General features: G+C 55.2%; 3 protein-coding genes across 5 annotated transcripts; 2 read left to right on the top strand and 1 right to left on the bottom strand.

Moving 5' to 3' along the window:
• The first annotated feature begins 101 nt into the window (after window positions 1–101).
• NXF1 (nuclear RNA export factor 1) lies at window positions 102–11,836 on the top strand. Of its 2 annotated transcripts, none has more exons than XM_045485624.1 (21): window positions 102–1,587; window positions 3,394–3,577; window positions 3,798–3,951; window positions 4,553–4,636; window positions 4,745–4,849; window positions 4,946–5,026; window positions 5,146–5,215; window positions 5,363–5,451; window positions 5,579–5,686; window positions 5,818–5,927; window positions 7,850–7,886; window positions 8,194–8,262; window positions 8,342–8,397; window positions 8,533–8,640; window positions 8,747–8,805; window positions 8,910–9,025; window positions 9,150–9,192; window positions 9,781–9,853; window positions 10,380–10,562; window positions 11,285–11,345; window positions 11,465–11,836. In XM_045485624.1, the coding sequence occupies exons 1-21, from the start codon at window positions 1,560–1,562 to the stop codon at window positions 11,501–11,503; spliced, it is 1,857 nt and encodes a 618-aa protein (XP_045341580.1). In that variant the 5' UTR covers window positions 102–1,559; the 3' UTR covers window positions 11,504–11,836. The 2 variants fall into 2 exon arrangements, with proteins under 2 accessions (XP_045341580.1, XP_045341581.1); XM_045485625.1 differs by having other exon boundaries at window positions 1,392–1,587; window positions 8,396–8,397.
• Window positions 11,837–11,939: 103 nt separating this feature from the next.
• On the top strand, window positions 11,940–13,222 carry TMEM223 (transmembrane protein 223). Its single transcript, XM_045485634.1, has 2 exons — window positions 11,940–12,362; window positions 12,764–13,222. Exons 1-2 carry the CDS (start codon window positions 12,038–12,040, stop codon window positions 13,054–13,056), a joined length of 618 nt encoding a protein of 205 aa, XP_045341590.1. The 5' UTR covers window positions 11,940–12,037; the 3' UTR covers window positions 13,057–13,222.
• Window positions 13,223–13,287: 65 nt separating this feature from the next.
• Window positions 13,288–15,511, bottom strand: TMEM179B (transmembrane protein 179B). 2 transcript variants are annotated; one of them, XM_045485631.1, is made up of 5 exons: window positions 15,366–15,508; window positions 14,290–14,477; window positions 14,073–14,207; window positions 13,851–13,929; window positions 13,288–13,643 (listed from the first exon to the last, which is right to left on the bottom strand). In XM_045485631.1, exons 1-5 carry the CDS (start codon window positions 15,459–15,461, stop codon window positions 13,482–13,484), a joined length of 660 nt encoding a protein of 219 aa, XP_045341587.1. In that variant the 5' UTR covers window positions 15,462–15,508; the 3' UTR covers window positions 13,288–13,481. The 2 variants fall into 2 exon arrangements, with proteins under 2 accessions (XP_045341587.1, XP_045341589.1); XM_045485633.1 differs by having other exon boundaries at window positions 13,527–13,643; window positions 13,824–13,929; window positions 15,366–15,511.
• Between the last annotated feature and the right edge of the window lie 4 nt (window positions 15,512–15,515).

Here is a 15,515-nt window from a genome sequence, read left to right as displayed (position 1 = left end):
GTCATTTCTGGGTGGGAGCGTTGAAGGGCCTATGCAGCGAGCACACCACCCAGTACAGGGACCGAAAGGCCAGGCCAACGGCTTGAAGGGCCAGGCTTTGGGTCCCATGTACACAACTGCCTCCAGGTGGAGGAGGACTCAAGTGCAGCATTTCATTAGCATGGAAACTTCCCTTCGGAGGGGGAATCGGGACCCCAGAGGGGGTCCTTGTTTGGTAGCAACTTCCAGGACCATCTCTAGCAGTATTTGTACCTCTTTTAGCTGCATCCTCTGACCAGCTGGCCCCGTTTTTCCTTAAGCTGGATGACACAGGAGCTCTGCCTGCTGCAAGGAGTGAAAGGCGAAGAATCTGTTCCCCGCTCCAACTGAGGCTCTTGGTCCCCTCCAAGCCCCTCATCCAAGCCAGTCACAGGAGGATGGAGGCCTGCCTGGAATATCCACCCTCTGGGGAAGTTCATATGCTTCTTGGCCAGGACCCACAACCAAGTTTCTGAGGTTACTGGAGTCCCTCCCCCCATCTCACACACCCCAAAAGCAGCTCAAGCTACAGGAAAACAATAACCATACACCAAGCTGGCCCTAGCACTTTGGCGAGGGTCAGGGTGGGAGGGTGGGGAAGGGTCGCCTAGGAGAACTTATGGCTTTTCTAGCCAAGGCATTTTACTAGGTCCCCTTGGCCTCTGTTCACCGGGTGTCTCGCTTACATCCTCACTGCCCAGTTGACACAGAATGTAGGTCTGGCCCAGCACGTCTGTGGTGGGTGAGGAGGTTGTGAAGACAATTGCTTGCCAAAGTCGGAAGTGCAATGCTCCTTTGACTCGGCAACTCTTGGGAGGATGTGGAGATCGGAAATTCATTTATTTCACAAATGTTTGTTGAGTTCTGGTGCGTGCCAGGCAGGGTACTGAGCCAGGGGTTAGAGAAAAAAAAAAAAGCCAAACCACCCATGAATTTGTCGAGGACCCTGCCCTCTTGGGGTTTACGTGCTAGTTTTCTATTGCTTGATAATCCATTTTATAGATGAGGAAAGCGTGGTATATATCCGCAGCTGGCAAAGGGTTGGGCCGAAACTTAAGTACTGAGGTCTATGAACAATCACTCCCACTCCGAGGCCCGGGCCTCCCATTCCTCGGAGGGCCCTTCGTGCGACCCCCTTTCTGTTCCTCTTGGAGTCCTGGGCTGCACCAGCCTGCTATCTGCTCCGGCGCTAGCCCCAGAGGTGCCGGCCTAGCTGATGCCCGAAGAAAGAAGAAAGCAGACCGCGGGCGGACTGGGCCCGCCCCAACCTTGCGCGAGCTGTCGGCGCCCGGGTCTCTGGTGGGGTAGGCAGAGGCGAGCTCCGCCCCGACCCAGCTGCCAGCCGAGTGCGCACGCGCAGCGGGCCGCGCTCCTTCGGCGGCACCGCCCACCACCGGGGGACGTCGGCGGCGCGCGACGTAGTTCGCAGGATAAATGCGGTGGCGCCGGGCGTAGGAGCGATTAGGCTGGGGTGCTTGGGTGTTCGGACGCTTGGCGGGGTCGTGGCCCGCGCCTGAACCTGCCCCGTTTCGCGCTGTGCCATGGCGGACGAGGGGAAGTCCTACAACGGTCAGTGCTGGCTCTCTGGGCGGGAAGCGAGGCGATCTGGGGCCCGGTGGGCGGTGCCGGCCTAGGCCGCAGCCCCGGGGCGGGAGGCCGCGAGGGGCTGGGTGTCCGCGGCGGGGGGGGGGGGGGGGGGGCGGCGCGGGCCGGGGGCGAGGCCACCCGGGGGCCCGGCCTCCAACGAGGCTGAGCGCCCGAGGCGTTGGCTCGGGAATCCTGGCGTTGCGTGGAGCTTCGGCTTGGAGCGGGTGGCTTGGCGGCGGGGTGGCGAGATTCCTTTGAACTTTGTAGGTGGTTGATGCTTGTCAGTTCAGTTTGGCGGCCAGACTCTTCCTTTAATGTGAGTCAGTGCCCGCCCAGTTCATCGGCTGCCCGTGTGCTGCTTTCCACCTCGTCCAGTCTGTCTTGCCCCGCCTCCCCTGCGGCCTTGGCTTTGGCTTAATGTTTCAGACCTCCACACCAGCTCCCTGTGCTAGTCCGAACACTACACTGGATTTTAGTCCAGAATAGTGGGTAGGAGCGCAAGAAGACCGAGGTCTGAATCCTGAGTTGTCTTCACTAAGCTTGAGTGAAGTCCACTCCCGGGCCTTACTTTCTGTCCCCGTAAGGAGGTAGTAACTGTTTATTTTCTTAGTGTGTCCGTGTATGTGCTAAAATGAGATCATTCATATCAGGTGCCTGGAGCATAGTGCCTGACACTGGAGAAAGTTCTCAGTGAATGTTAGCTGTGCCTTCTATTCGTTCCCCCCACCCCCCCCCAGGGTCATTTCTTAGGGTTCATTGTTTGCAGAGTACTTACTAAGCAAGAGGCAGATCTTTTTAGGAAGCACAGACCTTTTTATTTTTTTAATAAACCATTCCTACACACCAGGATTCAGAAGGTCATGTTACCTGAGAGCAGTCAAGGACCCTTGGTTAAGCTCTCTAGCTGTCGTTAGAACCTGAGTCTTAGGAGTTGTCTCCTGAGTTAAAAGGCATTTCTGGGGGCACCTGGGGTGGCTCAGTCATTTAAGCCTCCGACTTTGGCTCAGGTCATGGTCTCACAGTTTGTGAGTTTGAGCCCTGCGTTGGGCTCTGTGCTGACAGCTCAGAGCCTGGAGCCTGCTTCGGATATTGTGTCTCTGTCTCTCTCTGCCCCTCCCCCATGAGTACTGCTCTGCCTCTGCCTTGGTCTCTCTCTCAAAAATAAATAAACATTAAAAAAAAAAAAAAAAAAAAAGATTTTTTTAAAAAGGCATTTCTGGCCAAGGAAATGAAGAGTTCACTCCCAAAACTTCAGAGTGGCAATTTGAGAGCAAGAGTTTTTAAAAAGCCTTTAAATTGACCACCTTTGTAACCGTATGCCGTTTGTCCTCTGTATTGCAAAAGTATTGTTTACTGAAAGCTAATGTAATCACTGTAATTGGTTGATTTTAGAAGATGTGAGAGAGGTCACCACCCAGAGTTTGAGAGGGGTTAAATAGATTTGGGAGGCTAAGAAAGCAAGTTTCAGGTGAATTTCCCCGGGGGTCTGAGCTGTGTCTAGTTCTGCTTTGGGTCCACTCACACTTCCACATTGTGCTTCTCTTCTCTGTTAGTTCCAGTTTCTGATTCCTTTTCCTAAAGCCCTACACTGTCTTCCAGTAACATTTCCCTCATGCCGCCATGCCACAGAGAGGGTTCTCTCTCAACAGACAGAAGTTTGCAGGGAAGTGGCCCCTGTAGTTACTGTGTATCTCATCCGATAGCAGGGTGCTGGATACTGTGACTGCCCCAACAAGGTAGCTGGACTAGCAATGTACTTTCTAACTGATGTTCTGCTTTTAACCCCAGAGCACGATGACCGTGTTAGTTTCCCTCAAAGAAGAAAGAAGGGCCGGGGTCCCTTCCGGTGGAAATATGGTGAGGGGAACCGTAGGTCTGGAAGAGGAGGCTCTGGCATTCGGTCTTCCCGCCTGGAGGAAGATGACAGAGATGTAGCGATGAGTGATGCCCAGGAGGTTCCCCGAGTACGATAGTAAGTAACCAGTTGATCTGGTTTGAATTTAGCGGCCCATTTGTTTGATAAAGCTCTCTTACTGGCCACGTCATTTCTCTTTCCACCTGGAAAAGTGAGGGATGCCAGGGCCAGCTTACTGGTTGAGCAGTCTTAGCTGTAATCCTGACAACAGTGTGGGCAGGCCTTGGAGAAGACATGCCTAGTGTTTGTGGGCATTTTGTTCTCTGCTTCCCCATAGCAACCCCTATGCTGCCCGACCCAACCGTCGAGGTGACAGTTGGCATGATCGAGACCGCATTCATGTTACCGTGCGGAGAGACAGAGCTCTTCCAGAGAGAGGAGGGGCTGGCACCAGCCAGGACGGGACCTCGAAGAACTGGTTTAAGATTACAGTGAGTGTCTGGGGAAGTGGATGTGCAAGGGAGACAGGGAGCTGGGCTCAGAATGAAGGTTTCTACTTTTCACATGACAAAATCAATCTCTTCCTCTGTTTTTTCCACAATCAGGTGTCTCTCCTTTCTTCTAGAACACCCAAGAGCAGGTTAAGAAAAGGAGTAGGACAAGCAGGATGCTGGGGGCAGGGATGGGGACACCATCTAAAGGGAAACATGAATACTGGTCGGGAGATGGAGTAATTCCTCTGAATGTCTCCATTTGGCTCAAGCCAAGTGTGGGGCTTCGGGTCCCTTAAGTTCCCTTAAGTGAAATCATGACCTTAACCGAAACCAAGAGTCAGACACTTAACTGACTGGGCCACCCAGGCACCCCAAGAAATGCTAAGTTTAAATGGACAGAAAGGAGGGCAAGGAACCCATGTCTGGCTTGAGTTTAAAAAAAAAAAAAAGAAAGAAAGAAAGAAAGAAAACAAAAAACTTTTAACTGGCCCTTTCTTTAGAAAACCTTGTGAGGGTCGGCGGAAGGTGTGAACGGAGTAGACTGGGGCTGCTGGTCAGCCTTCGTTCCACATTGTTCCCTTCTCTTTCTCTTGTCTAGATTCCTTATGGCAGAAAATATGACAAGTCATGGCTCCTGAGTGTGATTCAAAGCAAGTGCAGTGTCCCTTTCACCCCCATTGAGGTGAGATAAGGCCTGCGTGGCTGGCTGGGCACCAAGGAAGGCGAGGGGCCAGCTGGACCAGGGGCCCTGGGCTCCCGAGTCTCATGCTCTTGTTTCCTCTTTGTGCAGTTTCACTATGAAAACACACGGGCCCAGTTTTTTGTTGAGGATGCCAGTACCGCCTCTGCGTTGAAGGCCGTCAACTATAAGATTTTGGATCAGGAGAACCGAAGGGTGTGTGTAAAGGGCCTGGCGTGGCCGGGGGTGGGTCTTGGGCCTGCTGCTCAGGCCTCCCCGGAATTCAACCTGCCCTCTATGTCTTCCCTGCAGATCTCTATCATCATCAATTCTTCTGTCCCGCCCCATTCTGTACAGAACGAGCTGAAGCCGGAACAGGTGGAGCAGCTAAAGGTGAGGCAGGCTCGAGTCATGTTTCCCTCCAGTCCTCCTGCTTCCCACGTGCACTCCCGCCACCCCGCCTCTCCCCACAGAGCCTCAGTGACCACCGGCCCATTTTCCTTCCCCTGTAGCTGATCATGAGCAAACGATACGATGGCTCCCAGCAAGCGCTTGACCTGAAGGGCCTCCGTTCAGACCCAGGTATGGCTGATAGCTGTCCTGCTCAGAGAGGTGGGGACCGAGCGGGGGGATCTGTCAGATGGGGACGGTTTGAGAATGGTTTGGTACTAACTCTGACCTGGGAAAGCCCTCTCAGACTCGCCTTTCCTTCCTTTCTGTTTCCTGAAGACTTGGTGGCCCAGAACATTGATGTTGTCCTGAATCGCAGGAGCTGCATGGCGGCCACCCTACGGATCATCGAGGAGAACATCCCCGAGGTGAGGCCATTGTCCCGTTTTGAGAGGGGAGGAGGCGGGGTGGGGTGGGTAGGATGGGGTTGGGAGGCAGATGCATCTCTGAACCCTCTGTTGGCGGCGCTTCCGCTAAACATTCCTCTGCCCGCAGCTGTTGTCCTTGAACTTGAGCAACAACAGGCTGTACAGGCTGGATGACATGTCCAGCCTGGTGCAGAAAGCACCCAACCTGAAGATCCTCAACCTCTCCGGAAATGAGGTGAGGCAGGAGAGCCCGGTTGCGGGCGGGGTGAGCAGAGGGGGGCCCCCGGGAGGGAGTTTCCGAGCTGGGACTCTCGCTGCCTCTCCTTACCGGGGTCTCTTGCCCGCTCTCTGTCACCGTCTCTGCAGTTGAAGTCCGAGAGGGAGTTGGACAAGGTAAAAGGGCTGAAGCTGGAAGAATTGTGGCTCGACGGAAACCCGCTGTGTGACACCTTCCGAGACCAGTCCACCTACATCAGGTCAGTTGTGGCCTCTGTCTCCCCTCCCGGGGACCTTCACCCCCTGGGAGGCTGAGCTAATGCACCCTGACCAGCGCCCGTCTGCAGGAGCTGTGCAGCCCTGAGCTGGAGCCGCCTGTCCTTTGGGAGGATCACGTGCTCCTCCCTTCGTCTGTCCGTGTGTCCCAGCTTGGCCCCAAGGTCTCCTCTCCTTCCTTCTCACCTGACTGCCTGTTCGCTGTCCTGTGGTCTTGCCTCTTCCTTCCTGAACACTGCCTTTTCTAGAATCTCCCTACCCTACTGTTCCAGGAAGGGCACCTCCCTTTTTCTACCACGACCAGGGGGTGTCTTGCGTATGCCCCGTATGTGGAGCTGCCTTGTGCTAAGAGCCCGGTATTCCTGGGCTGAGAAAGCCCTCCCTCCCCGGGACTTCCTGTTGATGGGCCTTCCCTTCTTTGTCTCACGACGGCCTCTCTTGCCGTGCCAAGAGGGACTCTCCTCTCATGGTCCACGTGCCCAAGGCTGTTGCCTGGGCTTTCCCACTCGTGCTGAGGTGGAGGACTCCTTGGAGCTGGTGCCATGCAGTCTGTCTCTCCTGCCCGGAGCTGTGAGCTGGGCCCTCCCTGGAGAAGAAACCTGGGTTCCCCAAGCTGTGTGATCAGAGCCGGGGCCCCGCCAGCAGGCGAGGGCGTCCCAAGGCAGGTGCTGGGCGTGGAGGCCACGGGGGCAATGGCTACCAAGGAGACAGAGAACTGACCCTCTCGGGGGGCGCTGCCCGCCCTCACTCACACACCTCACGTCACCCTGCTTGGCCCCGGAGGATGGCTGGTTAGCCAGAGACGGGTAAGATTCCTCAGGGAAGGAACAACCTAAGACAGGCACAGTCGCAGAGGGGCCATCAGGAGAGAACTTGGGGGCCAACAGAGGTGGGGCACAGACCCTCACCCCCCCAACTTTGCAGGGGCCTGAACCCTCAACCTTCTGAGGGAGGTCTCCCGCCCCCATGGCTGCTTCGCTTCCCACGCCCAGCTCAGATCGGGACCCAGGTAGCCTGCAGAGACCTGGACGACAGCAACTGCCCTCTCGCTGCAGCAAGAATTTGTTTTCTGTTTCTACCTTGGACCACAGGGAAAGGGGCAGCTGAAGGAAAAGGCTGTGTTGGGTGTCTTCTTCCCTTTTTCCTTCCTCGTTCTTCTAAATGCCTCCTTGCCTGATAGTTCTTTCGCCTTTTCTTTGCTTCCTCTTTCTTTTCTCTCTCTCTGCTCCCCCTCTGTCTCCCCCATCTCTCCCCTGCCCCATCCTACCTTCTCTCTTCTTTTTTTCCCTTTTCTTTTTCTTTTCTTTTTCTTTTTTCTTTTCTTTCCTTTTCTTTTCTTTTCTTTCCTTTTTTCTTCCCTTCTCTTCTCTTCTCTTCTCTTCTCTTCTCTTCTCTTCTCCTTTCCTCTCCTTTCCTCTCCTCTTCCTTCGCCTCACCTCTTCCTAAACCCTGCCTCGCTCATCTCCCTGCCCCAACATCCTGTGCCATCCCCGTGGTGTTTCTGGTCTTGGCCATGGCCAGACTGGGCAGAACTGATGGATACCTGTTGAGGCAGCGGAGCCCCTGGGCTCCCACCCCATTCCCTCCTCCCGGGGCTGCACAGGTGAGTAGGTGGAAGGTAAGGGGGGCAGGGTGGGGAAGGACGTCCTGGCTTAAAGCCTGGGCTGGGAGCGCTGTTCTCGTGGCGCTCGGATCAGGCAGAGAGAATAGGGTCAGCCTTCAAGGCAGTTGTCTCTGGGTGCCCCGGGTGAGGTGGGGAGTGGGGCCTCTCTCCCAGGAGCTCAGAGGCTGGCGGGAGTGAGGACGGGAGGGGCTGTCCCTTGGGCGTTGGTGTATGTGCTCCTAGAGCAGCTCAGGAGGCACGGTGGCTCTGAAGCATCACTCACTTCTGTCCTGTTCTTGACAGCGCCATTCGCGAACGATTTCCCAAATTATTACGCCTGGTAAGTCCGCAGCTTTTTTAACTCTTTTCTCACGGGCATAGCCTCTCCCACCCAAAAGGTCCCGCCTCACGTATGTTTGTATGACCACGAATTTGGAGACATGGAGCCCTTGGAGAATGGCAAAGGTTATATAATCTTTCTTCCCAGAGAAATGCCTGTAGACAAAAGTTGCACCTGTCACAGCTCCTGGGATCTCTTCCATGTCTCTTTGGCCTCTGACCCCCTCACTCTTAGTTCTCCCATCTAATTACTCATCCAGCCTTTTTCATCTCTGTTTATGCTGTCAACTTCCACTTCCTTTCTGCAGGATGGCCATGAGTTACCCCCTCCGATTGCCTTTGACGTTGAAGCCCCCACGACGTTACCGCCCTGCAAGGTAAGAAGTGGGGCAGAGTTAGAACTCGTGTGGGGAGGAGAGTATTGGTTACGGGATTCTGATACCTGTTTGCTTCCAGGGAAGCTATTTTGGAACAGAGACCCTGAAGAACCTGGTCCTGCATTTCTTGCAGCAGTGAGTATTGCCGGAGGACCCCTGAGGCTGGGGAGAGGTGGGCCAGCCCCAGTGCCGCTCACTCGGGGCAGCTGTTGGGTCGTTCTGTGGATCCAGAGCAGGGAATTCAGACTGGCCCTTTTGTGTTTCCCGCAGGTACTATGCGGTGTATGACTCTGGAGACCGGCAGCGGCTCCTGGACGCCTACCATGACGGGGCCTGCTGCTCCCTCAGCATCCCTTTTACCCCCCAGAACCCTTCCCGGTGAGTGTCACTGCCCGGGACCAGCATTTCTCGGCAGATGCAGGCTAGCACCTGCCAGCATCCATCCCACGCTGACCACCACCTCCTTTTCCACTTATCCCCCTAGAAGCAACCTGGCCGAGTACTTCAAGGACAGCAGGAATGTGAAGAAGCTCAAAGACCCCAGTAAGTGTGTGATGTGAGCAGAAAGCCTGGGACGGAGGTAGGAAGGAATCGGTCACAGGGCTCAGGAGTGTGTGGCAGCCCCTAACCTTGGGTTCTCCCCACAGCCCTGCGGTTCCGCCTGCTGAAGCACACGCGTCTCAACGTTGTTGCCTTCCTCAATGAGTTGCCCAAAACTCAGCACGATGTCAACTCCTTTGTGGTAGACATAAGCGCCCAGACAGTAAGCACCTGTTTCTTCCCTGGCCGGAGCCTGAACTTAGGGAAGGAAGGGGCGGTCACGAAGCATGGGGGACTTAGGCTCCGGCGGGGAGCCCACCTGGTGACTGATGCTGCTTCTCTTTCAGAGCACATTGCTGTGTTTTTCTGTCAATGGGGTCTTCAAGGAAGGTGAGAATCTTGGTGGAGTCTGGAGTTTGCCGAGTGGGCCCCTCCTGCAGCTAGATTTTTTTTTCTCCGCACTCTCAGCTTCTCAGCTACCTTCCCTCTCCTCCCCTGACCTCCTCCTCTTCTGCCCCAAGCCATCTTCATGAGGCCTACCCTCCCCACCTGTCTTTCCTGTCTGGGATGTGGGACAAACCTGAGGATTAGAAGGACACAGGCTTTGGTGTCAGGCAGGTCCAAGGCTCCATTCCAACCTTGGTCCCGTGTGCCCGTGGCCAATTTACATTAACTCTGAGTTTCAGATTCTTTATTTGTAAAAAGGGGTAATAGCCATCCCCTAGCGGTGCTGTGGGGAGTAAATGAAGGGCTTGCCGTAGGACCTTGCACACAGATGTTCTGTGGGTGGGCTAACGGGTGGTTATTGTCCTCGCTGGCCCGACATTCCTCTTCACCTCTGCTCCCCTGTACACACGCAGTCATCCGTCTGGTCTACTTCAGGTTAGTCGTATCAAGTAAGACCGTGATGGGAGAAGCTTTCGGTAAACACAAAGCGTGGCTGATCCTAAGGGGTCATTGCTGTTGTTAACATTACAGTGGATGGAAAATCTCGGGATTCTTTGCGAGCCTTCACCAGGACATTTGTCGCTGTTCCTGCCAGCAATTCAGGGTAAGTGTTTGGCTTACCACATGGGGTCCCGGTCCCAATCCATGGCCAGCATGTGGGAATTGGTAGGGGTGGGGATGGGGGAGCCGGTCCTCAGGATGTTTTCAGAATTTCAGAAAGGCTGGGGGGAATCAGGAGGAAGCTCTCACAATGGTGGTGAGCTTGGCTCTGGAGCCAGGCTGGGTTTTTCATCCTGGCCCCACCACTTCTAGCTAAGGGCAAGTTTCCTCGTCTGGAAACTAGTATATTTACTTCCGTGGCCTGTCGTGAAGATAAATGCGGATGAGAACTGTCCAGAGTTGGGGGAGAATGTGTAATTCTAGTGTGTTTGGTAGAGAACCGCTTACACGGGTTGTGTGGGAAGGGTCGTAAATGATAAAATGTAATGACCACGAGTGGGGGAGGGGTACTTTGTGAATGCTGAAAGAACCTGTCGAGTGTAAGAGTGTCAAGTATGAGAACAGGAATAAAGCTGGGAAGATGAGGTGGTCTGTTTGTCCAGCTGTCTAAAGTGCTTTTTGTCCCACAGGCTGTGCATCGTAAATGACGAGCTGTTTGTGCGCAATGCCAGCCCTGATGAGATCCAGAGAGCCTTCGCCATGCCTGCACCCACACCTTCCTCCAGCCCAGTGCCCACCCTCTCCCCAGAGCAGCAGGAGATGCTGCAGGCATTCTCTACCCAGTCTGGCATGAACCTTGAGTGGTCCCAGAAGTGAGTGCTGGGCATGTGTAGCAGTAGGGGGAAATGGAGGTAGGGGTGGTAGTGAATAATGAGTGCTCCTAAAATTTTAAAAACCAGAACTTATAAATACGGTCCGTAAAAAAATGTGGCCTCTGCATAAATCAGCATCACAAAATTTAAAGCCCAAATGAAGTCTCTTTGTATATACTGTTTTACAACTTACCTTTTTGTTTATCTTGTGAACATCTTTCCCTATCACTGTGTGTGTGTGTGTGTGTGTGTGTGTGTGTGTGTGTGTGTGTATTTTAAATGCTTGTTTATTTTTGAGAGAGAGAGAAAGGGATAGAGCATGAGCGGGGGAGGGGCAGAGAGAGGGGGAAGAGTCTGAAGCAGGCTCCAGGCTCCCAGCTGTCAGCACAGAGCCCAACATGAGGCTCAAACTCACCCTGCAATCATGACCTGAGCTGAAGTCAGAAGTTTAACTGACTGAGCCACCCAGGCACATCCCCATCACTGTAAAAATCACCTTCCTTCTTTTGACAGCTACTTAGTAATCCTTTGTATCCAGTAGGCCATTGATAGACATTTGGATTGTTACAAGTTTTTCATTTGTATACACAGTGCAAGAATGTATATAATTGTTGGCACACACTGGCAAGTGTTACTATATAATGGACTTTGAAGTGGCATCTAGCCATCAGGGTGAGTGCGTTTTGGTTCTAATGAAGGTGCCTGTTCTTCCCCCACTGCAGGTGCCTCCAGGACAACAACTGGGACTACACCAGATCTGCCCAGGCCTTTACTCATCTGAAGGTAAGTTTTGGGAATTCAGTAGCAAAAAGGCCAGAGATCTCTGGGCCTTCGAGAGGGTCAGGCAAGCTGGGGGTGGGGGAAAGGGGCTGGCTCTGCTGACCTTTTCTTTTTTTGCTAAGGCCAAGGGCGAGATCCCAGAAGTGGCGTTCATGAAGTGATCTGTAGTCATGCCCCAGAAGAAGCCCCCTGTAAAATAGCCCTTGGATATTGACGTCTCCTTGTCATGGCTGTCGTTTTCTCCTCTCTGGCCCCGACCGACCGAGGCCACCCTGTGACTGTGACCGTGACCGAAGAGAATAGGCTGCCGGATCCCTCTCCTCACCTGCCTTCTGGGAGACTTCTGGAAGACTTCCGGAAGATTGAGCCTCACTGGTGCCAGGAAGCCAAAGCTTACTTTGTAGAACTGACACTAAACTACCGAAGGACCTAGGTGCTTTGTGTACTTAACCCCAGAACCCTCCTTACTTTTTAAGATAAAGAGTGATATTGTATTTTGTGTCACGCGTGCTAGATTGTTTTTGCCCCGCCCCTGCCAGGAGGGAGCGCGGGGGCGGAGCCTGGCGGGCAGCCCCACCCCCCCACCCCCGTCCTCCCCTCCCTCCCGGGGCTGGACCCAGGCTGCGGGCAGCTGAGCGCTGGGGGCGGGGCCCGCCTGCCGGAAATCCCGCCCCAGAAGCAGCACCACCGTAGTTATGGTAGTTATGGCGGCGCCCGGGCGGCGGTGGCCGGTGCGGCTGCTCCTTGCGCTGCGGCCGCTGCCCGTGCACCGATCCTTGCACGCCGCGGCCCCGCCGCGGGACGTGCTGCTCTTCGAGCACGAACGGGGCCGCTTCTTCGCGGTCCTCAGGCTGTTCTGCGCGGGCCAGGGCGTCTTCTGGGCCTCCCTGGCCGTGGCAGCTTTGGCCCGACCCCCGGCCCGGGCGCTGTCTCCAGACGCGGAGTTCCCGGACCGCGGCCGCTCGGACCTGCGCTCCACGCTCTGGCGCTACGGCCTGGCGCTCGGCTGCGGCGCCATCGGTAAGGCGTGGGCTGGCTTCCCACCTTGGGGACGTGGGGTGGCTGGGCACGACCTTCCCCGCTCCGACAAGGACAGTGAGGGGCTCCCGACCCTCCGAGGCGCGCAGTACTGGAGGTGGGAGGGCCTTGAGCCAAGCTCTCGGACAGGCCTAGGGTGAGGTCAGCCTCTCACTCTGCGAGCTTGAGCAGTTACACGGCCCTGGACCCGTCTCCTTGTCTTTAAAATGGGGGTGGACGTTAATGTTGTTGGGAAGGAATGACGGAACACGAGACCCCGGGGTAGAAGAGGAGCTCAAAAAATGTTACCATCGTCGCAATTGTTTTAATTTGGGGGGACCGGAGAGGTTCCTGCTTAGCTCTCCCGCGAAAATGCCCCACCCCAAACTTTGCTCTTCCTGCAGGTACCCTGGTACTTGGTGCCGGTCTCCTCTTCTCCCTCCGTTCCGTGCGTTCAGTGATGCTATTGGCTGGAGGAAAGCAGGTGACCCTCACCACTCACGCTCCCTTTGGCTTGGGTGCCCATTTCACCGTTCCTTTGAACCACGTATCCTGCATGGCCCACCGTGGTGAAGTCCCTGCCATGTTGCCTCTGAAGATCAAAGGCCGGCGCTTCTACTTCCTCTTGGACAAAGCTGGACACTTCCCCAACACGAAACTCTTTGACAACACTGTGGGTGCCTACCGCAGCTTGTGAAGAGACCACCGCGGATGGCTCACCCCTCCCAGAGGGGAATAAAAACCGGACCTCGGGGATGGGGGTCACCCAAGGGGGCCCAGGGTTCATTAACAGCAAATAAAAGAGCAGTCATCCCAAAGGCAGCCGACAGTACCTCTGACTTTTGGTTCCATGTCTGTTTGGCTTTCGCTCCCGTCCTCCAATCCACCTGCCTACAGTGCTTTCAACACCAAGAACTCAGTACCAAGATGAAGGAAAAAAGTAATCTAATATTTTGGTACAAAAACAGCTGTAGGAAGAGAGGTGGAGGGAGCCCACTGTCACGTCTCCCTCGTGGAGGGAAAAACAGGCTCCCGGTATAAACAGGGCCACGTGGGGGCAAGAGGACTGTAGGCACGTGGGCATGGAGTCTTTGGCTGCAGGAAGGATTTTCTGGTTACTCTTCAGGAAGGGGAAAGGCGTGGCCCAACAAGAACATCTGTCTCAGAGCTCCATTCGGGGTCCCCCCGCTCCAGAGGCCGATAAGGTGTGGCTTCAGACTTCCACTGCACCACCTGAAGCATCAAGACCACACACCACAATACCAGATTCACCCAAGAAGAGGTCTGTGGGAAACAGGAACAAGAGCGTGAGGAACGTGGCCATCTTGAATCCAGTTCCACCCACATACAGCTATTTGCTCGCTGTCAGGTCAACAAGCCCATCAGCCCCTCTCAGCCTCTCACTGGTGGGCACCCTGACAACTACAGATGCTTATAGGAGTCTGTGGACCCCTGAGTTTCCACCTAGTCTTTCATGTCCCAGAACCTCACTTCAGCATCGTATAGGTTGGAGTAAAACTTCAGAGTGGTTCCAGGGGGTGTCCATGGAATTTTCTGGGCTTCAGAGCAGCTGTGAGGTCAAAAGATGGTGGTGAGAAAGGGAGGATATACCCCAAACATACCTGTGCCCGGATGCCCTCTGAGAGGAGAACTGAGAGGGACAAAAAGGGAAGGCAGCCAGCCCCAGCCAGGGTTCCCTCCCTCTCCCATTACCTAATTGTAATGTTCAGGGAGACGATGGATTTGCAGAGAGAACGGGTGCCAAATCGAAGGATACAGGCAGACACTAAGACCAGGAAGGTGGCTATAGCAGAGATGGCCAGTGCAATGCGGAGCCCTGTAGGGCCTCTGAGGAGGGAGAGAACAAGCCTTGTGGTTGGAATGGGCCTTCCCCGAGCTCAGCCCCTGACTCTCAGGGTAGGGCAGTCACCTGTGGGAGTCCTCGATGCAGCTGCTGTAGACCCAGAAGAGCAGGAGCAGGAGGCAGTAGAGGGCCAGGAGGCCAGAGACCCCGGCCACAAAGTAGCAGAGGGATGGGGCCGAGGGTTGGGATAAAGCCAGGGAGGAGCCATTGAGGGCCGCCACGCCGTACAAGGGACAGTGGCTACTGAAGGAACCCTGTGAAGAGAAGCTGCTGAGTCCTACCTAGATTTCAGGTTAGAGCCTCGGTGCAGGCTCTGGGCAGGTGTGAGGGATAATCTAGGAGAGGGCCACCCTAGGAAGTTATTTATGCACTGTCAGTTCCTGTTTCTGGGCCAGTAGACTGATGGAGAGGGCCTGCTGGGGAAGTCAAACCTGCAGTGGACAGAAGGATCAGGAAATAGGCGGTGGTTATAAAAGACAGTGAGCTTCAGAGATGCCTCACAAGTTCTGGTCTCCCCTCTGCAGAAAGCCTAGAGTAAAACCAGAACTTGTGTAACCTTCAACTATCTCCGGTATTTCCTAATCTGTAAAAAAAAAAAAAAAAAAAAACACGAAAAAGGCATAATCGTGCCTTATAGGGTTAAATGAGCCTGTTTATTAACAAGATTGCAGGCTGGGGGGAAAAAAAACCCTCCTGCTTTGGGCATTTTCTACCTCCGTATTTTGTCATTCATACACCGTGCTGCAATCGTGTGGAAGCTCGGTCATCTCCGCTACACTATGCTTTATTTCCTGGCGTAGCTCGGCACAAGTGCCTCATTTAAAACGTGTAGGCAGGGCCCGGGCCGATTTCTGTTTCAGAACCAGGGTAAGGTGATGCAGCCGCAGCCACCAGACCGGGCTACGTGTGGTGCTGGAAGACACTCCGGAAAACCCGTCCCTAGGCGAGGGAATGACTTTTTAGAACAGCGTGGGCGGGCGGGGCCGGAGAGCGCGATCGGCGCCGGTGCATCTCCGCCGCAGACGGGAGCCCGCCGGGCCTCCCCCGACGCCCCGGCTCCGAGGCGCAGCGCGACGGCACCAGGCCGGCCCCGGCCAGCCCGCCCCCGCCTACCCGACCCCACGGCCGGCCCCGCCCCGCACCTGGGTCCGGGTCAGCGTCGCGGCCGCCACGGCCCCGCACAGGAAGGCAGCTGTGAATAGCAAGAGCTCGAAGCGCTGCAACCAGGGCAGCGCCATGGCGCCCTCGCCACTAGGAAGCGCCGCCGCGGGAGCCAACCGCCCAAGCCCCGC

Source organism: Leopardus geoffroyi, chromosome D1, assembly GCF_018350155.1.
Source record: "Leopardus geoffroyi isolate Oge1 chromosome D1, O.geoffroyi_Oge1_pat1.0, whole genome shotgun sequence".
In the NCBI taxonomy this organism is placed as follows: Eukaryota; Metazoa; Chordata; class Mammalia; order Carnivora; family Felidae; genus Leopardus; species Leopardus geoffroyi.
This window is presented reverse-complemented; position numbering and strand designations above follow the sequence as displayed.

Bases quoted from the DNA above. Each gene is read 5' to 3' on its own strand.
- TMEM179B (XM_045485631.1), bottom strand. From the start codon at position 15,461: ATGGCGCTGCCCTGGTTGCAGCGCTTCGAGCTCTTGCTATTCACAGCT. The intron at 14,478-15,365 runs GTGCGGGGCGGG...TTCTCTTCACAG, and splicing joins CGACGCTGACCCGGACCCAG to GGTTCCTTCAGTAGCCACTG. The intron at 14,208-14,289 runs GTGACTGCCCTA...CTCCCTCCTCAG, and splicing joins TGCATCGAGGACTCCCACAG to AGGCCCTACAGGGCTCCGCA.
- TMEM223 (XM_045485634.1), top strand. From the start codon at position 12,038: ATGGTAGTTATGGCGGCGCCCGGGCGGCGGTGGCCGGTGCGGCTGCTC. The intron at 12,363-12,763 runs GTAAGGCGTGGG...CTCTTCCTGCAG, and splicing joins GCTCGGCTGCGGCGCCATCG to GTACCCTGGTACTTGGTGCC.
- NXF1 (XM_045485624.1), top strand. From the start codon at position 1,560: ATGGCGGACGAGGGGAAGTCCTACAACG. The intron at 5,027-5,145 runs GTGAGGCAGGCT...CTTCCCCTGTAG, and splicing joins AACAGGTGGAGCAGCTAAAG to CTGATCATGAGCAAACGATA. The intron at 8,641-8,746 runs GTGAGTGTCACT...TTATCCCCCTAG, and splicing joins ACCCCCCAGAACCCTTCCCG to AAGCAACCTGGCCGAGTACT.